Consider the following 25,919-nt stretch of genomic DNA (forward strand, 5'->3'; position numbering starts at 1 on the left):
CAGCAACACCCCATCATGAAAAATGACAAATACGTTCTCGAAACTGGCGGCCTTCTCTTGACTGGTGTCAGACATTGGCGCGACTGGCTGCCCACGAACCGGCGTCGTCTTGCGATGGAACGCACCAATGGCTTTGATGCAGTTTCACACTCGTCGCCCTTATGGATGCACACGCGGAAGTGTTCGATGACGGGGTTCCTCGGTCTGTGATTGGAGCGTTTTTGGGTTTGTGCAGGTTGCGACTTCGGATGAACGCGTTCGTGTGGGAGCCCGGTGGTGACCTTCGGACGAAAGTGTGGGAAGATGCCCTCCATGTTTGCCGCAGGATCAGGTTTGGTTGAATCGGTGTGGGATATCTCGAGAGTAGTGAATATCTGTATTCGTGGTAGAGGGTTAATACTCAACAGAAGGTGTGTAGGGATGGCGACTCTGACCAAGTGATTACAATCGTCCAGTAAGACATCATTCACGTGCGATCCTAGCCATCTCACGAGCAGGGCTATAGTCAGTTGAGCAACAGTGTCTAGCGAGCCGACTTCACGTTTGCTCCTCAGAATGTAACTAGCTTCTTCCAAGCTCTGAGTGTTTGCCTACGGATAAGTGGTCTTGAAGTGAGATCTACTTTATAAATTCCTCCCAATCTTCCGCAAGCGTACATGTTTTCTGATTCCCCAACCAAATGTACCGCTCTGATGGCGCATTCGAGTAGAGTTGGAAAAGCTGCATCGCGATCCCAGATATTTACGCAACAGCCGTCCCTTCTAGCAGGTGGCAAAGTCGCTCCTCTCTCCTCGTTCGTTGCTTTCCACGTATACTTACGATTACATTGCAAATGTAGGTGAGAACCATTGAAGGGGGGTAAGCCATTGACTCAAGGGGTTGGTCTATGGTAGCGCTTGTATTCATGGCGAGAATCCGGAGTAGCCTGTTGCAGGATCTGACCATGTGAGAGACTTCGAAATGTACCCTCATTGCTGTAGAATGATGAACCAACACTCACCCTGCCTTGAAAGCTGGATTCCAAGCGCATGAAGAGGTCAGTAACTTGGTACCAACGACGTCTTCCGTCCGAGGCGGCACGAGACTCATAAGGTGCCTTCAAGTCGCTCGGAGGCATTCATTCTGCCGTTGACAATGGCGTATACGATTTTTAGCTTTATTTGAAGAAGCCATGTTTGCGACAGGCCTCTCTTCGCTCTCCCAATCGTTGATGAGGGTCTGATTTTCTCTTGCTGCGCCTCTTTCGTCTAGGGCTCGAGAAGGATAGACGTATCGGTCTATAAAGACCACGACGCCAGCACAAGATGCCAGTCGCGAAAAAATGGGCTGTTTCGAATGATCGAAAGAATAAACATACAGAAGTGACGAGCAACAGAGAGTAGTCAAGACACTCTGAGAGTATATATGGTGATCAGGGGGCATCGTGTCATTGCGGTGAAACGGCGGCAGCGCTCCTGCGAGTTACCAGGGCCATGATAATCGAACATTTGCTGAGTTTGTATCTCGCTTGCTTACCTACATGGTATTCAGTACGTTCAAGCTCATATGCCGGTCAAAACGAATAAAACCAAGCTATCTGCCCATTGAAGCCTAAAGGAAAAGCCAATATATCTGTTGAGCTATTGTTTGCTTCCGCTAGATAACGGGATATCTCTTCCAGCTTCTACAGACCCTCATTTTGATTAATAGGAAGCTTGAATTTGGGAACTCTGCGTATTACAAGCTAATTTCTGGAAGTTCTAGGAGAAACCTGACGAGAGACGACACCACGAGTTCCGCGTAGGCTTCGTACTTGGTGCTGAGCAACTGCAGAATCAACGTGAAGTCGGAGCTTCGGGTAATGCGAAAGTCACATGCGCACTTACAGAAACGATTCGTCCCTCTTCTGTTGCTTTGCGGGTTCTTGGTCAAGGGAACAAATACTTCTTTCATATAATCTGCGATGTCAACGCTGTGTCCGTTTCGAGGCTAAGGTGCGCATACCTGTGCCAAACTGATCATCCTCCGCCACGTGTTCAACTATCCCGGGGAGGCTCAATCTCATGACGCCAGATGATCGTGATAGCGTCGAGACTCACAGTAGGCTTCCATTACTAACATAAGCGTTAGGCTGCCCCCACATTGGGGTTGAGATCCAGAACTCGGAAGAATGCTTCCTTTTCACCGATGTAGTGCAAAGATATCCAGGGAAAACTTTCCAAGGCGTCGAAGGCGTCAATGCCCACTGGACTCAAAGGTCATCATTTGTGGCCTCATCGATTCCTAAGGCATCGTATACGGGCGAAACTGCTGGAATACTCCAATAGAAAGGCTTAGAAGGGACAACGAGAATCCTAACCGCCATTCCTATTGCTAGATCCTTGCGTCGCCCACTAATCCACAATAAGTTTGTATGACACAACGCATGGGGTCAATTCAATGATTAGGTCAGAAATGAGCGCGACTGTTGAGCCGACTAAACCTGTTGATGTAAAAGATTAAGTACCTAGCTCTCGGCCGCGACCACGACGATGACAGCAGAGTCACAGAACGTATAGCCGCCATGGTACAGCCAGAACAGTCGGTCTCCTAAAGTATGTCCATCGAAGAGAAAAACACTATCAACTACTGCTGTCCCATCACCTAGTAGACTCCAATAGCCTCACCAACAACGCTCCTGAAAACTCCATTAGGATCAAACTGCTCCCTCACAGCCTTGAAGCGAGCAATGTGCTATCACCAAGTCAGTCTCTGGACCTCCCCTAATAACCTTCTAGGCAAGACTTACATCAGGATCCAGGTTCTTCGTCGCATTCGCAAAGATCTCTCTCGTGTTCTTCGTCCAGTGCGGGCGACACGGGAACTCATCGATGAGGACCTTGGCAAGATTGTGATCTGTACATAGTCAGCACTCCATCCTCTTCACACCAAAAACAGAGAGTAACCCACAGAAAGGCTCATTAAACCGGCTGTGATCACCCACAGTAGGCCTAAACGTCGGGAAATCAAACATAATAGCCCCCTTACTCCAATCCGCCCCATCACTCGTGTTCGTCGCCACCTGGCTCAAAAACCCCTCAAACGGCCGCCCGAACTTGATGTTAATCCCACTGCGGTACGTCGACGTCATCACGACAAGCTTCTTCAGCTCATCATCAAAAAGCTGCCGCACTCGCCGCAGCATCGCGTTCGCCTGCGTGATCGGGAACGCCAGCTCCATCGTGTAGCCCTGCACGCCGACCTCCCACAGCGGGCGCTGGTCCGGGTACAGCCCGCCGATGAGCACGTCGTAGTTCCACCCGTAGACGGGCCACGTGTCGATGGCCGTGTTGGTCGTCTTCTCGCGGAAGTTGGGCTTGGACCACAGGCCGAAGAAGATCTCCTCCGCGAGCATGTTGGACGTCGGCAGGTAGCGCCCGCTGTCGAGGAGCGTCTTGGCCGTGTTGCCCTCGAGGTCCGTGACGGAGAAGGTGTTTTGGAAGCCCTGCTGCTCCGAGATGTTGGTGGGCACGACGTCGTAGTAGCGCCAGTGGAACTTGCGCTTGTAGGGCCACCACTGGATGGGGTCAGCTTGTGGGAAGCCTGGCGTGTGTATGTTTAACTTACCCAGAAGTTTGCCGTTGCGTAGGGAGAAATCATGCCGTATATGTCACCATCAAGGACCTCATCCTCTTCGAGACTACATCCAGTCAGACCCATCACAATCCCCTACCGAGAGACAAAACGGAAAAACTCACGTCTTCTGGTCAGCATAGACCTTAAAGTCAGGATAAATCCTAAACTTCATCCTCACAATAACCCCCAACAGCCCCAAACTAGTCGACGCCGCAAGCCACTCGTCGCTCCCCTCGTCCTTGACCACATGCCTCATCTCCCCGTTCCCGTCCACGATATCCAGCTCCAACACGCCCGCCGCCACCATCGAATCCTCGCGGATGCTCGACCGGTGCGCGCCCATCGCCACGCACCCCGCCAGCGTGATGTTCCAGTTCACCAGCGTGTACCCCGCCGACGCGCCGCGCGCGTGCAGGTACTCGGCCAGCTGCAGGAACGTGACCCCCGCCTCGATCACCACGGTGCCGCCCTCCAGATCAAAGTCCGAGATGCCGTTGACCTCCTCCGTGCGGATGATCACCGTGTTCGCGTCGTCGGAGCACATGGTGTCGTACCACATGTGGCCCTTGCCCGAGGCGCGCACCTTCTGGCCCGCGGCGACGGCGTCCTGGACGAGGGACTGGATCTCGGCGACGGAGGTCGCGTTGTGGACGGCCGCGACGTCGTTGCAGGCCGGGAAGCCCGGGCCGTCGAAGGTGTTGTAGGGGGCTGCGAGGGCGAGGGGGAGCGCGGCTGCTGCCGCGAGGGACGGGAGGGGCTTCATTCTTGCGGTAAAGGGGGGAGGAAGAGGGCGGAGGGATCAAGGAAGGAGTCTGAGATCTCCTTGGCAGGAGAGGGATGAATGGCGTGCAATTTGGGATGAACTGGAGTTCACTTATACCACTCCCTCTCGTAAATACGACCGCATGGTAAACCACGCGATACCACAATCCCCTCTCCATCAACCGCGGAACGGCCAGAACACAAAAAGGTTTTCATGTGATGCCGGCTCTTCATCACCTCTCAACAAAAGCAATCCCCTCACAGACCAGGAACAAGCATTCGTATAACGTCACGCAGCATCCAGGACAGGAACATCACGTAACATTGAGAAATGTAAGTCACCCATAAAAGCAAAGATGGCCCCCTCGCGTACACACTCAAAGCTTTTTCGACCACGAAAGTAAGCGCAGCAGACCACCATCATCTGCGAGCCAAGACGGACCAGGCAGCCTGACAGAGACATTGGAGCCGATGGGCGATGTAACGGTGTAGTGACAGCGGGCCAAACGCGGGGTTGGGGGAAGAGGAGAGGGGGAAAGGGAAGGGACGATCCTTATTTCTGGCTTGTTTCTTGTTTGGATTCACGGACTGAAATGTGTGCGTATGTCGGGAGGGAGCGTGGTTATCCGCGACCACGCAGAGCAGGGTGCGAGATTTCGAGGAAGTCATCATAGCCCCGGTACCATAAACATTAAATCTTTAATGGTGGTGGTGTTAAATTTGGCTTTTAAACAATCAACGGAGCTCTCTACTAGCGCAAGGTCCGCAAACGATGGACAGGGGAGCGAGCAGATTCTGGGGTAGACCGGGGGAAGATTGAGCTGATGGTTGGCTGTCACTGGAAGAAGAAGGTGTGTGGGCGTGTAAGCGCCGGCCCCTTTCGGGAGGGTGGGGTTCGGGTGACCGGGGCAGTTTTCGGCCGCATCGCCGATGTGCTCCGCAGGGAAAGCTTTCCTGTGTATTTGTACACTACCAGTATTCCAAACGACGCCTAAAGCTGAGCGAAAAGACATAGTCATGATAGTAGAGAATGATAATTAAAGGATCACCATGAACCAACATGTTCCCAATCGGACCCTGAAGGGGAGAAAGCCCACATCATCACAGAGTTAGTTCATCAGAGGCAAAGACGATACTTATTATGAACCGAAGAGGCGTAGGTAGGGTAGCGTAGGGTGCCCGAAACATCTATTCTTCTCTACCGACAAAAGAACACACAATAAGCTACAACACAACCCCAATATTACCAAAAAAAAGGGTAGCACAGTTCTACAACTGTTCGCCTTTCTTTTCAATGCATCATCCAAATAGAAACAAAAAAAGTTTACAAACCATCTTCTCGTTTCCCTCCCCCATTCTCTCTATCCAAACAATACAAACATCTCTCTCTCTCTCACTCACGCACACCGTCGGAAAAACAACCACTTTAAAACTGTGACAAGAATTAACTCCCCGAGATCTCTTTTCCATGCGAGCTTTGGGATCTGATGCTTATTGACTTCATAAACTTGTCGTTGAAAATCATCGCTCTCAGGCCGTGGGCAGAGGGAAGGGGAGGAGGGTGGTCGCTCCGATGAGCCAGGAGCCCGTGGTGATGCGGCAGAACTCGCCGGTCGGGGTGGGCTGGCCCTCGGTGTAGAGGCCGGGGGGCAGGGTGAGAGTGCCGACGACGTTGGGGGTCTGGCTGGGCACTCCCGTGGTCGCCGTGACACCGGGGTCGGTGACGACGGTGGTGAAGGTGAAGGAGGCGGTGGTGTCGATGCCGGCGCTGACGCTGACGCTGACGACGGTGGAGATGGATCCAGCGTCGATGCGGATGTAGATGCTCAGAAGGACGCCGGCAGGAACAGCCTGGCGCTTGGCCACCGAGGAGCGACCACCGCAGCGCTGAAGAGGGTTGCCAGGGCACTGGGTGTTGCACTGGTTCTCAGAGACCTGCTGGGTCTGGGAGTTGTCGATGAAGCTTCCGCAGTAGCAGTCAGTGCCAAAGACACCAATGAGCTTGCTTCCACCGCAGGCGGCGATACAGCTGTCGATGGTGAGGGCGTTGTCCTGCTTGACCAAGAGGAACGAGGGGAAGCCGCCGCCGGAGCTGAAGCAGCCCAGGGAGGCGTAGTCTCCAATGGTACCGGGGTTGGGGGCGACGGTGGTGACGGCTCCAGAGCTGGTAGCTGTAGCGCCGGTGTCGGTACCAGACGGGCCGACGACAGAGGTGCCGGAGGGACCGATGATGGTAGTGCCGGAGGGGCCGATAATGGTGGTGCCAGAGGGGCCGACAATGGTGGTGGCGCCGGAAGTAGGAACGACTCCGGAGGTGGGAACAACGCCGCTGGTGGGAACAACGCCGCTGGTGGGGACAACGCCGCTGGTGGGGACGACTCCAGAGGTGGGGACAACGCCGGAGGTGGGGACAACGCCGGAGGTGGGAACAACACCGCTAGTAGGGATAACGCCAGACGTAGGAACGCCGCTGGTAGGAACGACGGGCGTAGTGGAGGACGCGGGCAGAGTAGTTCCGCTGGGCGAGCACTGGGAGTCTGGCATTGGTTAGTAAAGGGACACATACGAGACCTATTTCCATGTACTTACTGGGGACGACGTTGAAGGAGACAGTCGTGCAGCCGCTGGGGACGTTTCCAGCAACGGCAGGGTTAGCGAAGGTGGCATAGACCTGGCCAGTGGCGTCCTGGCAGAAGCCAGCCTGACCGCCGAAGAACGAAGGGTTGGTCCAGGCGAAACCGCTGCCGGTGACGGCAGTGAAGGTTGCAACGATGGATCCAGTCTGGCCGGTACGGAGCGGGGCGAAGAGGACACCGGGGTTGACACCGAAAGCGGCGCCGTCGATGGTGAGAGTGCCGGAGGCGCCGAGCCTGAAGAGGGAAGCCTGCTGGCAGTTGGTGGGGTTCGGGTTGCCAACACGACCGACATAGGTGACGGCACCAGTCTGACGCTTCGCGACCTCCTCGATCTTGCGCTTGAGGATGGCACGCTTCTGGGCAGGCTGGGCAGAAGTGGTGTTCGCGAAGTTGAACGTGCTGGTGGAAGGAACGCTGACCGGGGGGGAGGTGATGGAGAGGCTCGAGGTGGGGATGGTGATAATCGGGGAGCTTGAAGCAGCGGCAGAGCTGGAGGAGGCAGAAGAGGCAGAGGCACTGGAAGCGCTGGAAGCACGAGAGCTTGAGGCGCTGCTGGAGGCGGCGGAACTGGAGGAAGCAGAGCTGGCGCGAGAAGACGAGGCGGAGCTAGAGACGGAAGAGCTGGGCGCACGGCCTCCCACAATTCCGAGAATGAAGTCGGTGGCACTGGCTGCTGCGGGAGAGGAGACGGCGGGGCTGGTCCCGGCGGAGGAAGCGGGAGTGGCACCAGCAGAAGAGACACCGGTCGAAGCACCAGCGGAAGCACCGGCAGAAGAGCCCGCAGAAGAGCCCGCAGGCGCACCAGTAGAAGCACCGGCACCAGTAGAAGCACCGGCACCAGTTGAAGCACCGGCACCAGTGGAAGCAGCGGAAGAGCCCGACGCACCAGAAGTAGCAGCAGAAGGTCCAGCAGAAGATCCAGCTGCGGTCGTGCTGGCAGGAACAGACGCTCCAGGAGGCGCAGTGTTGACGGCTACGACAGGGAGGGAAGACTGCGAGAGGGTGACAGTAGCCGACTGGATGGCGACCTGGCTGGCGGGAATGGCCTGCGCAATCGGGACGGGGTCGTAGGTGCCGGTCTGACGCTTGGCGTTGTTGGATGCCTTGCACTGCGCGGGGGCGATGAGAGGAAGGTCGGTTCTCAGGGTGTTACCGCAGTTGCAGATGCCACGCTGGGCTCCAGACATGGAGGCGCCCTTGCCCGCGCAAGTCGCCGCGCAAGAACCGGGAGTGAAGGCGGTGCCAGACTCGGGGCCGGTGCCATCGGCGAACGGCGACTGTCCAGCGGGCACACCTCTGCAGCCCTGGGAAACAATGACGTAGTTGACCGCCTGTCCGTTGATCGTGAGCGTGGATATAATGGCTTCACCGGGCTGAATGTCCAAGAAGTTGTTGAAGGCCTGAGGAGTTGTGCTAAGCACGGCGATGGTTCCGGCAGGGGCGCTAGAGGCCGACGCCGAGGCGGCCGCAGACTGAGCGGAAGACGGAGTGGATCCGCCCGAGGCAGCGGGGGTCGAAGCGGCGCCGCCGCCGCCAGGAGAGGAGCCGGCAGGGCTGCTGGCCGGCGGGGCCTGACTGCTGGCACCCGGAGCCTGACTGCTGGCCGGCGGGGCCTGACTGCTAGCACCCGGGGCCTGAGAGCTGGCCGGCGGGGCCTGGCTGCTGGCACCCGGAGCCTCACTGCTGGCACCCGGGGCAGAGCTGCTGGCACCCGGAGCATTGCTGCTGGCTGCCGGAGCAGAGCTGCTGGCTCCAGGGGCAGAGGAGCTAGCACCAGCACCACCAGTAGAGCTCTGAGACGGGGTCAGGCTGACGCTCGGGGTCAGGCTGACGCTCGGGGTCACGCTGCCGCTGGTGGAGGCCGGGGCCGCGCCGGTGGACGTGGAAGTCTCGCTCTCGCTGCCAGTGGAGGTGGAGGTGAGGCTGACGGTTCCAGAAGTGGAGCTGAGGCTGGAAGAGGAGCTGCTCAGAGTAGAGCTGCTGTTGGTGAACGTCAAGGTGCTGCTCTCGAGGTCGGAGGAAGTGCTGCTCTGGACTTCGGAGGAAGTGGAGGAAGTAGTGCTCTGGGCCTGAGCAATGCCGGACAAAGACACGGCGGCCACGAGGACCGTCTTCTTCAGCCAAACCATCTTGTTGGGTTGATGTTTGAACAACTGCGGAAGCTTGGGTGTGGATCAGGAGGGCCAAGAGGCGAGTGTCGAAGGCTTTGGGAGTGGGTGAGAGATATTAGGCTGGGAGAGGGACCCCCAAAAGAGCGACAAACGCGAGAACAGAAGCCAAGCAACAGTAACGAATGAATGCCCACTTGCCCGGAAGGGAATCCAGGAAAGACGGACGAGAGGAGATGAAGCGAGTGTGAGTTGGGAGCGTGGTAGGGAGAGAAACTTCCATCTGGAGCAAGGAGAATCTTGGCCGTATTTGAAAGTTTTCCACCGTCGGGGCCAAGACGAGTCCCAGTCAACAAGGCGAGATTACCCCTTTCTCCTGCCGTCTTAGGGCTGCTGTGGCCCTTCCCAGAGACCTTGCTCCGGGGAGATGGAATGTGTGAAATGACGATTCTCAGGTCCAGCCGTGCGCGATGCTTGTCCCCTGAACGCCTCCATTCCAGGCGTCCTTTCCTCTCTGTGCTCCGTGTGCGTGCAGGCACGTTCGTGTATGTCCGTATGTGTTTGGTCTGGCCCCTCATTTCAAACTTGGCCTCTTGGTGCGGATTCGACGCGGAATGGCAAAGAGGGAACCGTCCCGTGGCACCCACAGCATGGCCACAGGAGGAGGGAGCTTGGGCCTGCTTCAGTCAAGCTGTGCTCGCTTCACAGACGCACATCTCCTCTCATCCCACTGGATAGGGATGGATAACTTCAACGGGTGAATGGCCATTGATGGGAGCCATTTGTCACAGGAGGCGACGAAGCCTGGAGACCATCAGAGCAGCAGATTCCCCTTTGGCAGAGCTCGTTGGTGTGGAAGCCGGTACGGGCGGGAGGTAGAGGGGAATGCCCGCGATCACCGTACTTTCCACTGCATGCTTGAGCAGACGCAACGAGAAGCATGTATCGAGGTTGACGACGAGGAGGTCCAGCTGGGATCCGCACAAGGAATGTGAAGGGGCTGTTGCTGATCCAGGGGTTGACGGGCAACCGGGCTGACGTTGCGGACGGTATTGCGCGCCGTGGTTTACCCACAGACTTGACAGGGGCGAACGGCCCTACCAGGTAACTACCGGCAAAGCATGTGTCCCCGGGGGGCGAAACTGGCCCGTAGGTAGGTAGTCCAGAGACATTGGTGTGTCTCTGCGAAATATAAATGGAACGGAAGCTTGGACGAGTCCAGACTCGTTACCCATCTTCAGGGAATAGTGCGTGCGTGGTGCGATAAACGGCCCTGGTCCTTCTAGGTTAACGTCCTCGACAATCCCTGACTGATGAACGCAGAAAGCTTGCCTCCCAAACATGTGGGCGTGTCGTGCGAGAGTGGAGGTCGAACACGTGAAAGAAGACGAAGGGTAGGATTCTGGCGAGGCATGAGCTGGGATTCCAGACTCGCCAAGTCCCACGCTCGCCAGCCCAAAGTAGCGGAATGCTGTTGATGCTGGCCCGGGGTGATGAGTGGAGGACGGTGTTGTAAGTGGCAGCTTTCAGATCCGGTTGAGGAAAGTTTGTCTCAGCTTCCGCACTGCTTCCCATCCAAAGGGAAGCGGGCGCTAGAATGCTTCCTGCTCTCCCTGCATACGCCAGGCCCAACACGAGGATGGCCCTCCCTGTTGACATGGTATCATCAGCCTCATGGCCAACGCCTTTGCACTGCAATGGTACACGCACCTTGCCTCCTCAAAGATGGTGGCGCTAATGGCTTCTTTTCTCGCATCTCGTCTCTTCGTGATGCCCAGGCATAAGAACAATCCGTGCCCGCGCTCTCATGCCACAAGGTAATTGCGAATATGACGACGGATTCATTTCTGCTCATTCTGTCCATGAGAAGGCCGATCTGGGGCCCGGCGACCGTCTGCCCAGTCGATGGCGTTATGGCCAAATTTCTCTCGCCTTCCTGTCATGGGCAGGCGCTCCATACCACACAAACCAAGCTTTGAGCGACATTTGCCCCCGAAACCGCAGGAAGGAGATTGCTTTGCCATCCGTGGGGCTGAGCATGCTAGCCACGCGCGTGTGCTGGCGAGCTTTTCCCCAATGTCGGTTTGTCGGTTCGTATCCGCTGCATGGGTTATGCCTCACGAAGCTCAATGACTTCGTTATTCGCAGGTGTATGCACTGACGCCGTCAGGCTGCCAACAGTCAAAATCTCTTGTTAATGACTGTATAATCTAGCCACAGAGGCAATTCAATCCCGATGGAACTCCTAGTTACAAGATGTCCGCAGGCATAATCACAGTCCCACAGATACCTTCTACAACGCAGCAGGACGACGAATACCACCTCACTCCGGGGCGCGACTCTCGTTCGCACTCATGCTAGCTAGCCTCCCTCATTTCCCTTGCGTGCCACACACATCCTCCTGCCAACTGCCGCTCTTCGCGTACCTCAGAATCCCCCTTTCAGGCTAGCGATGTCCTCATGCTGTCTTGTAGACTCTTAGTTTGGATGGATCAAGTAAAAGCTGCATGCCTTGTGCTGGCAACGATCAGCCCTCGAACTCAACCACTCCCTTGGCATTCGCCTCGGGTCTGCTTGTGGGCTCAATGTCAACGAGCTGGCCTTCCTTCCCATTTCCGCTGGCACCGGCTTCGGCGTCCGCGCCGTCAAGCAGATCCCGGTCTTCACTCCGAACGCTCCGTCTTTCAATGTCCGCACTTCCACTAGCCGTGCCCTTCCTGATACCGATCTCGACTCCGATGTCTGCGTCATCCTCTTCGTCCTCTTCCTTTTGGCCAGGCAAAGCATTCTTCTCCAACTCCTTCTGCGCCTCGTCCATTCTTCTGCGAACCTCGGCAGCAACACGCATGCCATCTGTGACAATGTTGTCGAGCACACCGCGCAGACCACGGGTCGCTCCCTGGGCGGCAGGGTTCAATGCGGCAACAGGCGCACGTCCGAAGTTGAGACTAGAGAAGGTCGTAAGCGTAGATGTTGGCGTCGATACCGTCGGCAGGCCTTCGATGAGATGGAAGGAGGTGGGGAAGGATGATTCGAAGAACTGTTCCAGAAGCTCGTCGGCGAGCACGACCATGCGGAAAGTGGGAAGTGTAATGTGCAAAGGATTTGAAGGATCCAGCGCAGCGTTAGCCGCCTCTGATTGTGCCTTCGAAACACGTCGTTGAGATTGAGCTTCGGCCGGTTGCTTTTCTTCTGGTGGCGATGGCAAGCTGTCCGAAAATTTCTTCGCTTTGGTCGGGCTGCCGGTGGGTGAGTCCATGGCTAGAAGATCTTCCTCATCTTCATCTTCATCTTCATCGTCACCGATAGCAAAGGCGCCGTCAGCGTCCGCAGACTTGGGCTTCTCTTCCTTCTCCTTGTGGGTTTGATTTCGGTTCTGGTTGTGCGGATGATCGGGGTCGGCGTATTCAAAGCATCTTCTTATGAATGCACTGACGCTGCCCAGAAACTTCTCGTTGGTTGAAATACCAGGTAGGCTCGGTTCGGGGCCGTTGTTGCCCATGCCATTGGGCATGTTGAGTGTGAGGCTTGACGCGCTTGGGCTGAGCGTTCCCTCGAGACCTCGCCTTGACAGGAATAAGAGGGATTCAGAAATTCGCAAGATACCCTCGCGGTCAACCTTGCCATCGCCATCGTCGTCGTATAGTTCAAAGAAGTACGTAATTGTGCCCATGATGTCTCGCTTGCCCTTGATACTGGCAAAGCCTGCGACGACGTCGGACAAAGTGAGCGCACCTGTGCCGCTAACATCCCATTTCTTGAAGAGCAGTTGTATGAATTCGTGATCCGCAGGCTCTGGGCCAGCGCCCCAAGGAGAGAGCAATCCATTGTTTTGTCGGGGGCTGGTATAAGCATTTCTGTCCTTGTCGGCAAAAGTAGTTCGGCGCGGAGTTGTGGGTGCGTCTGAGATGGCCCATTTAGCCATGTTGGCAAGGAATTCTCTGAACGCATCGTAATCCATCAGACTGGTGCTGGCTCCAAGAGCAACCCGTCCCTTCTCGACACCATGGTCAGGGCTGTCGTCGAATACATCACGCGCTCTAGGCCGTGCGTTCTTTGCGCGCCGCTGCTTTTCTTGCTGGATGATGCTTTCTCGCTGTTGTCTCTCGTATAGAATGGTATAAAAACGGTCGTATAACGCACTCAACTCCTCAGGGGCAAGAAGCTTGCTGTCGGGGCCCAAGTTTCGGATCGCCGTTCTCTTCGCAAAACTCTCGATATTGCTGAGAACGGCGTCCTTGTTCTTTAAGCGCAAATCGGTTATGCTGCTGTGAGTGATGCCAGAGAACTCCTTGAATGCCACCACCATCAGCTCTTGGAACTTTGTGACAGCGCGCAGCTTGGGATTCTCAGATTTGGGATGCGCCGACTCATCGAGACGTGCGAAGTATGTCTTGAGGATCGAAATGAAGGCGCCGTCATCAGCCGCATCCAAGAGTTCCTCGCCGTTGATCCTCAAAATTGCCAAACCTATTTGGAACAAGACCTTGGGGCCCTCGACGAAGAAGACATCCAAAACTCGGAAAGCGAAGACCAGAGGCATGGAGTTGACGTAAAGCGACAGGAACCACGGTAACGAGACGACGGAAAGCTGCACATCGCTCTTGACCAGGTGTTCCCATAAGATCGGCATCGTCTTCTCCACGAGCGACTCAAAGACCTTCTGATCCAGAAGCGTGCCGTACATGGTTGTTGAGTAGTACCCTGGAACCAGTCTGTCGCACAGTGAAGACAGCAAGAAAAAGGCCTGCGTCTCCGACATGTAGATGAGCAGCGCCGCTACAACAATGTTCATGGCTTGGCAGTAGCCAACATCAGGATTGACCCAGCTGTAGGCCGTCAGGACTCGTCGGAGGCGACCTATGCCTTCCTCGCTCTGGAAGCCGGGGTATTCTGGAAGACTTCGGTTGAGGTCCTTTTCGATCTCGTCGATAGCGAGAGACTCCTGACCTTCGTACTTGGCCAACGTGTCGTGGTAAAGCGTGGGGTTTTCCAGCCTGAGATATATCGATCCGGAAGTCAACTCCCAAGTCTCACCTCTCAGGCGGTTTGGCAGACCAACGCGGATGAGCTTGTGGAAGGTGGGCTGTCGGATCAGCGTCACGTTCCGACCATAGTCGCGTAGGTATTCAGCCCATAACCGCATCTTGGCTCGGTCGCGCAGCTTCTTTGGATCCCCAGGGTATCGGAACATCATACCCAGACCGGCGTCCGGGGGACCCATGTTCTTCTTGTCTTCCGGGCGGAGGAGGTACTCGGAGTAGCACTCATTGACGACCTTTTTGTACTTGGAAACGTTGCCTACGCCGGCCCTTAGTCCCTTCTTCAGGCCATCGCAGAAGCGCTCGCAGCCTTGACGGGTGCCAGCAAGGTGTATCGTGATCCTCTGCTCCCTGTTGTCCTTCTTCTCCTTATCGGCGGCGTCCTTGTCCTTTTCCTTGGACTCTTTATCCTTTTGCTGAGAGATACCATTCCAGGTCGTAATCGCCAACGCAAACTAGAAGGTAAAGTGTCAGTTGGGAGTCCTTGCGGGGGAGAGCACGGACTGCCGGCTGTCATTGTCTGAATCTGGGGTCAAAGAGAACCCACCTGGAAAGTCTGGCTGTTCAGCCTCTCGACGCGCCGAATGGCGCAGAGGGGGAAGGTGAAGCCATTTCCGCTTGGCCCTCCGCCGTGTGTCTGACCCGTAAAGGCGGAGCTTGTCGAGGTGCTGGCCGACTGGACGAAGCTGGATGGCGTGGTGGAGAAGCACATGTAGGACTCGGAGAGATGGAGCTTGCCGGCATAGTGGTAGCCTCGATCGTGGTCTTTGCCGCCGTAGACGGCATTGGCGGGTGGGATGGTCAACTCGGCATTGATCTCGTACAGCGGGGTCTGGGTGCTGGAAAGGCGGAACTGGTTCTGGAACAGCGATGCCTTGGACGGATTCTTGTCGGAGTTGGTGAGGTTCAGCCCCTGGGTCGGGTCGATGAACTGCTGTGCCTTCTGCACGAGGCTAGATAGGTTCAACATGCTGAAGCCGCTGTACTCAGCTTGTCATGTCGGGGGGTTGTCGTCGGAAGGGCGATGGAAAGAGGCTCGGTTCCCGCCGGATGGAAACAGGATGGTGGTGTCGAGGCGAGGCCGACTGGTTGCTGACCTGAGGGGCAGGTCCCGAACGAAGAACGAGACTCTAGCCGGTAAAGAAGCAAACAATATCTGAGGTCGCGGCAAGAGCAGCACGATGTGACGGAGCGTCAGTCAGCTCGAAGGCGACGCAATACTTTTATTCGGCGGCGGGGTGGAAGTTGTTCGGTAGACAGACAATTGGATAGGGTGACGGGAAGGTAAGAGAGCTGTGCTGAGCGTGAGCCGGGACTGGAGCTGAATGCAGAGGAGTGGATAGTTGGAGGTTTCCCGCCAAGGCCACTTACGTTCTGAGGGTCCCGGTACGTACCTGCTGCTTCACCCTTACAAGGCACGTTAATAGGTGCTACCAGCCTACCTCACAATATGAGGCGCTCTCCGACCACCAGCATCACTGGACGCATTTCAGGTTGCGAAACCTTGACAACTCTGCCCTACCACCTTCGGGTTGCCTGCAGTTGGTGTCTGACATTGTCCGAACACCCTGCATCTCCTCATGATCACCTCAGTTGCTGCTGGACACTAGGACTAAGGCACAGCGGACATGCAGCGAGCGGCACCCAGTCCGGCAGTCCCCTGCAGAGGGGTAACCCCTCTACACCTTAAAGTACCTTATCCGTAACCCGCACATCCCGCTGGCCATTCTTAGGTACGGGTACGCCATTTGACACTCCACCTCCCTCCCTCAATAACCCCATTTGTCGCTAAGGTAAGGTAAGCTTGCCTTGCTGCTGCAGGTCATGCCGTATGGTAAGGTAGAGAGACGTTGGTAAGGCAGGTACAGATATCTCTGGATGAACCGGATAAACCCCCTTTACCCAGATGACAGTTCTGTAGGTAGCCCAAGACGTACCTGACCCTGCTGATACACATCAGGTACCTGCCTGTGCTATGATATCATGTCTCCTGGTCTATCCTCGAGGCCCCTTACAAACGCAAACGCAGCCGTGCCTTCCTCCCTTTCATGACTGCCTCGCGCATTACATAGAGCCCCAGACCCTAACCCCTATCGCCATCAACCCCACCAACGCAGGGGAGAATGCATTGCCTAGTCCAGGTGACGTGAGCGCGCCGCCATCACCAGAGATACCCATGCCGAGTGCCATCCCCGTCTTGGCTAGCCCCCAAGCGCTGAGACACCCGCCCCGTGCTGTCACATCGACGGTCGAATTGTTCACGGGATGCTCTGGCGACCCGTTGAATGCGCCGAGCTGTTGGGTCGTACACAATGTAGTGCATAATGGCACGAGCATACAGAACACTGCGAATAAACTGCGAATACACTGCTCTGTCAACCGGAGACAATATCTGCAGATGGGGCACATCGCATTGCGTACGTCTGTCTATTCATGGTCTTTCCATCCCATCTCTTTCGTTAACAACTAAGAGTCTCTCCTCGACCCTCGAACCCAGCTACCTCGCCGCCTCGCAGGTAGACAACAATGCTAACGCCGTTGTAACTCCAAAAACAGAATCCAATAGTGCTTATCCAGGGCTTGACCAGCAAAAGTTCCCCCTGTGTCCTTTCGCGCCTCTTCCCCTTTCCTGAAGCCTGAAAGCCTTCCCCCATCAAAAATCCATGCTGTCCTGAAATGGGCTATGCATCGTCCTCGTCTTCGCTGCGCGTCACAAGTGCGTCCGGTACATTCTTACAAGGTGGAGTATCATAAATGGCCGTGCAACGAAATGAAATGTGGAAATTCAACAAAAACATAGACTCCCGGCATATGAGTTTGTACGACTCGTCACAGCGGACTGCCATCAGAAGTCCTTGAAGTACTGATCGTACTTCTGGACCATGTCTTCCGTGTACGTTTCCCGCTTGCCGTCATCTTCGGGATAAATGTCGAAACATTGCGCGTCGCCTGGATATCGAATCGGCGGAATGATGGGACCACGGACCCTCCGATGGTACAGATCATCCCAGTTGACTCCACGGAAGAAGGGATGCTCTTTGACCTTGGCGGCTCCTCCGCTGATGTTGCCCAGTCTTCGTGACCGATCTACGGTGCAGAAGGCTCTGATGAGATCTTGTGCTTCGGGAGATACTGGCGGATCGTGCGGGAACATGACCGGTTTTTCAACGATTCTGCAGAATCTGTCAGCAACTGCAATAAACATTCCCAATCCATATTGCTGATCGGTACATGGTGGCTTACTGCTTGTAAATCTCGATTGGGTTCTGGTGCCAGAACGGAGGGTAACCCGTCAGGAACTCATATATCAGGATACCTAGCGCCCACCAGTCCACCGCTGTCGTGTGGCCCTTGTTATGGATCACTTCCGGCGCGAGGTACTCGGGGGTGCCGCAGAGCGTGTATGTCTCGGTTGGCTGTCCAGCACTGTTGCTTAACCTCTTTGCGAAACCAAAGTCGACCAGCTTGATGTGACCATCCTGGTCCAGTAGGAGGTTCTCCGGCTTGAGATCACGGTATGCGACTCGCCCTTGTTGCTCGTGGAGGTACTCAAGCACAAGGACGATTTCTGCAGCGTAGAAGCGCGCCGTCTGCTCCTCAAACCGCCTGAACTTGCGCAAGTAACTGAACAGCTCGCCACCAGGAACGTAGTCTAGGAGCATGTAAAGATGGTCGCGGTCGGAAAAGGAGGTGATGAGGTTGGTAATAAAGGGGTGGCCAGCGACGTCGCCGAGGATCAAACGCTCGTGTCGGACGTGATCAATCTGCTTCAGCTTGATGACTTCGGTTTTCCTCAAAATTTTGAGCGCAAACACTGTGTCGCGCTCCTCCTCTGTCGCATTCGCTGGCCGCACGAGACAAACACGGGCGAAGGTACCTACGAGGGCGCAAATCGTCAGTAAACGGGCTCCCGAGACATGGCTACGTGGAGAATGAAAGACTAGCAAACGCACCTGTGCCGAGCGTCCTCACCACACGGAAGTCTTGAGGAGTCAACTTGCGATTCGCAATGGGACCAACTCCAGCATCAGCATGCTGCTGCTGCGCCTGACTGTGTCCATTACCGCCCATCATCTTGGAAAGTCCTCCTCCAACCTGATTAGGCAGGGGATTCGCGTGCGCTACTGTTGCCGCCATTTTATGTATTTTCTTGTTGATCGCCGAAATCCCAGTCATAAAGGGTCAGGGGTGTCTAAGGGCTGACTGAGAGAGTGATTGCTTGCTTTCTTCTTTCGGAATCACAGCGCGGCGTCCATTACGGCCCGGGGAGCTGGCCGTTGGAGGAAATGGGACGAAGAGTGGCGGGTGTGTTGATAGAAGGCGAAGTAAGCCGTGGAGTCGTGCGAAGAGGGAGGAAGAGAAAGCGAGGTAAGTAGGTAAGTAAGTAGGGAGGTAGGTAGGCAGGAACAGAGATATGGGAGGTGTGTCCGTTTCGTGTCGTCAGTGGTCAATTGGAAGGGCTGGTTGGGTGGAAAGGGGATCGGTTCGGATCGAGAGTCGTCTGGGGATTCGAAGAGTGGTTCGGGGAACGGGGCGGGAGGTCTGACAGATTGGGCCGCGGGTCGGTCGTGTGTACTTTGTATGTAAAGTATGGAGTATTGGGTTGGATATGTGTGATATCGGGGTGTGTATCTTCTTTTGGGTCGAGCGGTGGGAAAGAAGAGGCGGTCTTGGACTGTGAGCTGGACCTTTCCTTTCACCTGGCACCTCTGGGCTTTCTCGCTTTCAGGGAGTCGACGGGGAAACCTTCAGATGAAAGGGCCGTGGCAATGACGAAAGCCAGCAGACCAGACAGCTACTTACGGTAGGAGCATTTATGGGGCTGACCAGGACTGACCAGGAGGGGAGGGGCAGGCGAGGCGTGTGAAGGGCTCCTTCCCACGCTTTTTCGCACCCGACAACACGGGGGGCCCCTTCCCAAGAGGGTGGATGCCTTTCCAGTGCCCTGTGATGAGTGTGATGCTCATTTGCACCTGGCTGCTCCGTCTGCACCGTCCCGGTCCCGCCTTCCGCTTTGCGACTCGCACCTAAACGTAAGTACCTTTTTAAGGTAGGTAGATACGCAGTAAGTAACTTCCACATCAACTGCCATACATTAAGGTAACTGCCACACCACAGACCACCATCACCCGCCTCAGCAAACGGTGCTGCTGACTACCTGGGGTACCTATTTGACCTACGCTCCTCCTCCTCCTCCTCCTTTTCCTCCTGCTTCCTTCTTCCTGCAGGTGGGCTATTGCCGCGGGTGCGGCGTCTACCTAGGTATCGACCCGCGGTCTCGCCGACAAGAAACCACCAGATCGGGCTAGCGTTATGCGCCGTCCGGTGTGAATCCGGGGCAACTGCCCAACTGGCAAGCCGCGGTTTCTGCGACGGTGCAGCGTGGTGACATTCGACCGCAGGCGCTTCAGCTGGAACTCGGCAAGACCACGACGTGACTGCACTTGTGGACTCAGCACTGGACGTCGACCTGACGTGGACACCCCAAGTGGATCCTGCTCTTCAGCCACGGTCCCACAGAGGCTGTCCGTCAACATCTCCCCACATGGCGCCCCTGCCCCTTTTTCTTCTTCGTCTTCGACGGTTGTCGATACGTACGGACACCCAGACCAGACCAGACCAGCACTCAGCTCCCTCATTCTGCAACGTTCGTCAACAGCACCGACCAGCTAGGCATTACTGCTTTGTCCATCGCACTGCAATTGAATTTCGAGTCTCACCCTCCTACGGTCTCCCCGCCATTCTCTAACGAGCTGAGAGGCACGAAATACAAAAAGAATCCGCCACTAGAAACCCCTGCCAACTACCTACCTAGGTTACAATGCACATAGGCCTAGACTGCCTTCTTTCCGCCGTCCATTTCGTTTCTATCCGCAGCATCTTCCCACTTTTGAAGAAATCTCCGAAACCCTGATGCGCGCAAGGACTGTCAGCAATTTCCAGCTGCCCCGAAACCGAAAACCAAAACGAGCGTTCCGTCATCTCTTCCAAGCTCCGTTATTGCAACATAACGTCGCCTCGCCTCAGCTGCTCTCGCCGTCTTACCGCCTCTCCCTCCTTCGGATAGCGCACTGCCTTACGGCGAGTAGCGTATCGGGGGTCTCACTCTGCTGCAGCGGTGTGTTCCCTTCTTCAACAGCCAAAACCTGTTCATCCGCCCTGCGAAAGGAAAAGGGCGGAAAATGTGGCTCGACGTTGGTCCCGGAACCTCGGGTCCCCGATCTCTCCTAGGTGGCCATAAAGGTTAGACGGGAAGAAACTCGACTTTGACTGCGCAAAGTCGGAAACACGCTACAAGTAACGAGGCGTTGCAGTTGAATCAACCGTTACGATCCAACATTCTTTGACGGCAAGACATTGGATTTTACTTTCACACAGGGCGCCCATCAGTCAGACAGCCAGCCAGATCTTCTGCATTCCGTGCGGCGGCATCGAATCCGTCCCGCGGGGGAGGCACCCAAGGACACGCGAAAAGAGCCCAGAGGCCTGACACGCCTTGCATGCAAGCGACTCTTATCGACGCCTATGACGCAACACATCGACCTCCACGCCCGATCCCCCCAACTCATCCCACCTCTCGTGCCCACTGCCAATCCTCCTATCCCACCTCATCCCATCCCGCTGACTGCTTTATTAACCTACCAGAACATGCTTTTCCCGACTCGCAAATCGAGCCGCCTGCGTGCCGTCTGGAAATTCCTATTCCCGGGAGCAGGACGAAATCCGATATTTGCTCATGATTTTCTTTCGTCGATTTCTCGTCATGGCTGAGTCTAAATTTACACCTTAACAAGGAATTTTTTTTTCTTCATGGCTGGCTTGCCATGTCAGCACGCAGTGTTTCTTCTCCCAGTAAGAACAAGGGAATTTCGTCAGCTCAGCTCGGCCTCTGAACCGCATGTGTCGCGCCCATGCCTGATTGCGGCGAGGTCTTATGTCACTTCAGCCCCCAACGAACCGTTTGTAATCCGTCCAGAGAGCACATGCAGACGGAAGTATATCCTTCCAGCACTTTTCACAGTCCCCGGCCAGCAGTCAGTCGGTCGGTTCCCGGCTGCCCAGGTTGCAATTTTTGCAGCCCCCATTCAGCATGCAACTCGATTGGATCAAGCTTCGGGACGGATACTCGACAACATATTGAGAGCGGCAGCGTCCCCATACCTCATTCCCGAGGATCGCGGGTTAATGACTAAGACGGCCTTGTCCTTGTCTCTTCAGCCATGCGGGCCTTGGACGTTTCGAAAATTCTTTGATGCCCAGGTGGCTTGCTTTTACGACTTTTACGGCCTTCCGGACAATTTTCGGATTTACCAACGCCTTACGCCTTACTCAAGTTGAGGCTTATGCCGCGCAGATGAGCCATGGCTGTGCTGTAAAGATACAACAAGGGCCCTGCTCAACTGCCGTGTCGCCTTGCGGCAAAATGTCTTTTTACCAAGAAATTTTTCAAAGGAAAAAGACCTAGGTCTGTTCGGGCTACAATCCTCCGATTCAAGATCGGCCTCAAAGCCCGCACACCTCGACTCGTGGTCGTTGATCCAGATCCCGTCACAGGTTACGAGATGCCAAGCCAGCAACCAGTCTGTGTGCAACAAGTTTGCAACAAATATTTTCCTCCCGCCGAGACGCGCGGTTATCAGACCGCTCGGGTACCCGTGTGGACTTCGGGCACCGCTAACCGGGTCAAGAACTCTTTGCAGCAGTACTGCCGGCCGGATTCGAGCAACTCGGGACTCGGGGTCCAGGTCCCCCTATTCGCCTCTGTCTGTAGAGAACCAACTACCTAGGCTTGATGTGCGATACGAACACAGCTCACTCTTCTCAGCAGCAAGGTTATTACATTACAGGGATGGGCAGTAATGCGCACGCGACCTATCCCTGCGCCCATCGCACCCGGTAGCCTGGGAGAACCATACATGACGTGGTATAATGCGCGACGAAAAAAGAACGACACGACGACTCTCTCACTCTCAGAAACGGAATTTTGACTCGCCACCCGTGTCATCCGGATATGCCACTGCCGCTGTTTACCCGGCTTATACGAGCTGGGGAGCAGGTGTCCTCGTGACTGGAGCTGCCATGTTATTGCGCCCACGTTCTATTCCCAATCGATAGCTTCAATCAACCTGGTCCGTGGGCGGGTTACGAAAGTTCATTAACATAGCTTTCTTCACCCGGTGATCCACAAAACGAATGCGATGGTTTTCCTTGCCGGTAGCTCACTACACTTTTGGGTCTGCTTACCGAAACTCTCGACTGGCCTCACTCCGTAGTGGAGTTGAGGTGTAGGTGACTTCGTATTATGACCAATGTGATGGTTTGTTCCGACACAAGTTGCGGAAAATCATTCGACGAGAGCACGGTAACCATAGGCCATCCCGCGTGAGAACGGAACTCTCAACAATTCAAGCCAAAGAACGTTCTTTGCAAAGAGACCATCTGTTTTTCCCGTGCTAGAGCGACTACTTTTCCTATAGTTGTATACCTTACTCTCCTTTACTACTGCCGTCGTCGTCGTTTTTATCGTCCGTGAAACAAGTAGTTGAGTACATGTCTAGGAAACATAGCCGTGCAATACAGCAAGACTAGGCGGTCACTTCGCAAGACCTGGTCCGCTATGGCTTTGAAATAGATACAGTCTGCACGAGGCACATATGGTCACTGGAGCAAGATATGGACAGAGCTTCAACTTAATCAGTACTCCACACTGTTGTGCGATCTCAACATAAACTCAATTGCTATATTCATGCTCGTGCTTGTATCAATGCATCGTCGCGCCTTTACAATGCTCCTTCTTCTCCTAACCAGCCCCCTCTCATCTCATATCGTGCGACTTCTTCCGTCGTGTATCTGTGTGTAGAAAAAGTAAAAACAAGCAAAAACTCATCAACAGGGTATCAAACCGCCCTCACTGGCTAAACCACCAAGCACCGGCGCCCACGGCAAGCAGCGTCGCGAGCACCAGCGCGCCCTCCTTGGTAGACCACAAGAACATGCTCCAGCCGGCGAGAACCTCCTTCCTTCTCGCCGCCGCTCGCCGCTCCCAGGCCTCAGGATCAATCGCCACTGGCAACACAAGCCGAGGGTCCGAAGTACCGCTCGCCTGTACCGCGCCAGTCGGAGCCAGCTCGTCCTCGGTCAGCAACGGCACTGCTGCCCTGAGGTACACGGCTCTGTGGTCTGAGCTGCGGACGACGGGCATCGCCTCGTACGTCTTGACATCGATCTTTGACTTCTCCTTGGCCCATCCGGGGACTTCAAGGAACAGGATACGGTCTGTCCAGCTGGGGTAGCGGTGGGGGGCAAAGAACCACGGCACGTCTTCGACGCCGTCGACCTTGAGGCGTGTGTCGTCCACGGGGAGGACTTCGTACTTGTAGGTTGGAGGAAACTTGACCTCGGCCTCGCTCATGCCGTGCAGCGTCCTGCCAGCCAGTCGCTCTCGCGTCAGCTGGTCCAGGGGGAAGAAGTGAGAATAGAAGTGTTCGCTCTCCGGGTCGAGACTCGGGAACGTCGCCATTGGTGGTGGGCTGGTGGTAGAGATTCGGTAGTTGAGATCGCCGCCGACAAACAGGTGGGAGGTCGGCTTGAAGACAGAAATGTCCTGCAGGCGTTGCTGAAGGGCCAAGCTCTGCTCGTGGTGATCGTCGTGCAGAAGATGCACACCTTCCCCGTCTGCACCATCTGCCTGGCCGTCTCCAGCCGCGCTGAGGGCGTGCTTTTTCGGGCTAAGAATATTATCGGGGTTCTCAAACGTCATGCTACGCATGATGGCCGCCCAGTTGGCATTTCTCCTGGGCAGATTCCACTCCATGGCAGCAAGATGCGTAGCCACGAATGTGAGCTCTGTCGTCTTCTTCCCGCCATCTGCGGCCTTGCCTTCGTACAACACGCGCAGCGCCACGGCGCCCTTGTTGCCCATCTCCGCAGCACCAAACCCGACCTCGGCCTCCTCCACGCGCAGAATCGACTCGGGGTTGCGTGCAAAGAGCATGATGCCGGTCATACCGACATTGCGAGAGCGAATAAGAGTGTATGGTCGCACTAGTGGCGCCGCTGTAGGCTGCACCGTGATCGTGTCGTCGTCGGAGGAAGCGCTGGCGCCTGAGGAGGTGTATCTGGTGGCAGCAATGTTCAGGGCCTCCTCGTATCGGGCGAAGTACGGACTCAAGAAGTAGCCGCCGATGAAGGAATATGACATCGGAGCAAACTCCTGCAGAGAGCTGTAAAACGTTGTCTGTTAGCTCTTCATCATGCCTTTGCGAGCCCAGCATTGGGCGAAATCGGGTGGTCACGAGGGCATGCAACTCACAAGACGACGAGGTCAGGGAGAGCCGTTCCATTCTGCTGGAAAGCTGTGTGCAGATGGGACGCAAAAACGGCAACATTGATAAAGTTCTTGGCGGCATTGAACGTCAACATGAACAGGTCGAGCGTAGAGGGCGCCATCTTGACGGCGGTTGAGGTGGAGTTGACGTCGTCGACAAGGGTGGCCATCTGTGTCGGAGGATGAAAACGCCGATCACGGTTGACGGCGGGACGGGTGTTCTCCAAATGCTCTGGGCTGTCTGTCGTTGGCGGGTCGGCGGGATTGTAGTTGGCGCAGAGATCCTGGACCTTGGCTGGGCCGCGCTGGCTTTTATCCAATGAAGCTGCTGGAGAGTAAGCTTGAATGGTGCTGAAGTCGCCTACGTAGCTTGCCACTAAGTGGAGGTAAAAGTGCCCGAGATGCTCTGTACAGCCACACTGCACCCAACCTGTTTCTGGATGTTGGTTCGATAATGGTGACGATGATGAAGCTTGGGTTGTTGTTTTGCTGAACAGTCCTAGCTTCGGATGCAAGGTTTTCGGTCGACACTTACTTCAGCGCTCCTTATGAGCCAGGTACTGTCTTTTTTCCGTAACTTCTCCTGCTTCTGTTGAGTCAGATGCGGCAACAGGCGTCAAGCGAGGCTGCACCTGACCTTGACCTGTACAGCCTCCTTGCTGACCTGACCGCTCTAGTGTCCACCAAGCTATCTACTCGCCAGATCTAGACTTCATCTTCTCCGCGTCCCGTACATAGCGTCTTCTCCAGAGCGGGGTCAAGGACCGAGTCCTACTTTACTTCGCCCCGAGCAGAAAATACGAAGTTGGTAGCAGCCAACTAGATGCCGTGGGCTCATACACTCGAGCACTGATTATATGAATGAGCCTGCTTACCCTTGCAGAGCAAAGTCCTAGTTGCATGAGATCACCGCCGTTAATACCTCAACATGCATACACCGCCCCAATATCACACAGCAGAGGAATATTCAAAAATCGCGCGACAATTTGTAAATTGAGAAGCTACCGTGCCGTGTATTGGTTGGTTCCATCGCATCTTGCTGACCTGCCACAACTACCCGTGCCCCGCCTCCACCAACTGATGAGCTTGTCAAACCATTCAGGTCTACAGGTGATGGAGGCGCAGTATGAAGAGTCCCAGCGCCATTGTCTACGGGAGCCCACACACCTTGCATGACCTGCGAAAGAACGGTCATCTGAAGGTAGTGAGCCATCGAAGACTGTGCTGAGCTGCCTCCAAGAGCTTTTGATAGTTGCTGTGCATGAGAACGCGGCATCGCCATCGTTCCCACACATCCCGCGAGCAGGTGTCAAAGGCCGAGTCCCCAACCAACCAAATCAAAAGGAAAGTCAAGGAAAAACGATTTCAGTCTCCCCATTAGGTTTTCTCGCGTCGCACTGTTGACATGTCGATTGCGACTCGTACGTCGTTCGTGTTGTCTCGACACCGT

General features: G+C 55.5%; 5 protein-coding genes across 5 annotated transcripts; all 5 read right to left on the reverse strand.

The window, feature by feature from the left end:
• Window positions 1-2,622: 2,622 nt before the first annotated feature.
• COL26b_006590 (uncharacterized protein) lies at window positions 2,623-4,357 on the reverse strand (the record flags this gene model as incomplete). The annotated part of the gene is made up of 5 exons (XM_053179405.1): window positions 2,623-2,712; window positions 2,768-2,874; window positions 3,007-3,535; window positions 3,586-3,658; window positions 3,717-4,357. The coding sequence occupies 5 exons, from the start codon at window positions 4,355-4,357 to the stop codon at window positions 2,623-2,625; spliced, it is 1,440 nt and encodes a 479-aa protein (XP_053036683.1).
• Window positions 4,358-5,886: 1,529 nt separating this feature from the next.
• COL26b_006591 (uncharacterized protein) lies at window positions 5,887-9,121 on the reverse strand (the record flags this gene model as incomplete). Its single annotated transcript, XM_053179406.1, has 2 exons — window positions 5,887-6,893; window positions 6,946-9,121. The coding sequence occupies 2 exons, from the start codon at window positions 9,119-9,121 to the stop codon at window positions 5,887-5,889; spliced, it is 3,183 nt and encodes a 1,060-aa protein (XP_053036684.1).
• Window positions 9,122-11,627: 2,506 nt separating this feature from the next.
• COL26b_006592 (uncharacterized protein) lies at window positions 11,628-15,112 on the reverse strand (the record flags this gene model as incomplete). The annotated part of the gene is made up of 2 exons (XM_053179407.1): window positions 11,628-14,597; window positions 14,690-15,112. The coding sequence occupies 2 exons, from the start codon at window positions 15,110-15,112 to the stop codon at window positions 11,628-11,630; spliced, it is 3,393 nt and encodes a 1,130-aa protein (XP_053036685.1).
• Window positions 15,113-16,987: 1,875 nt separating this feature from the next.
• Window positions 16,988-18,279, reverse strand: COL26b_006593 (uncharacterized protein; the record flags this gene model as incomplete). The annotated part of the gene is made up of 3 exons (XM_053179408.1): window positions 16,988-17,315; window positions 17,386-18,019; window positions 18,096-18,279. 3 exons carry the CDS (start codon window positions 18,277-18,279, stop codon window positions 16,988-16,990), a joined length of 1,146 nt encoding a protein of 381 aa, XP_053036686.1.
• A 4,771-nt stretch (window positions 18,280-23,050) lies between these two features.
• On the reverse strand, window positions 23,051-24,639 carry COL26b_006594 (uncharacterized protein; the record flags this gene model as incomplete). Its single annotated transcript, XM_053179409.1, has 2 exons — window positions 23,051-24,365; window positions 24,455-24,639. 2 exons carry the CDS (start codon window positions 24,637-24,639, stop codon window positions 23,051-23,053), a joined length of 1,500 nt encoding a protein of 499 aa, XP_053036687.1.
• Window positions 24,640-25,919: the final 1,280 nt, after the last annotated feature.

This window comes from Colletotrichum chrysophilum (assembly GCF_026319265.1).
Source record: "Colletotrichum chrysophilum strain AFK26 chromosome Unknown scaffold_49, whole genome shotgun sequence".
In the NCBI taxonomy this organism is placed as follows: Eukaryota; Fungi; Ascomycota; class Sordariomycetes; order Glomerellales; family Glomerellaceae; genus Colletotrichum; species Colletotrichum chrysophilum.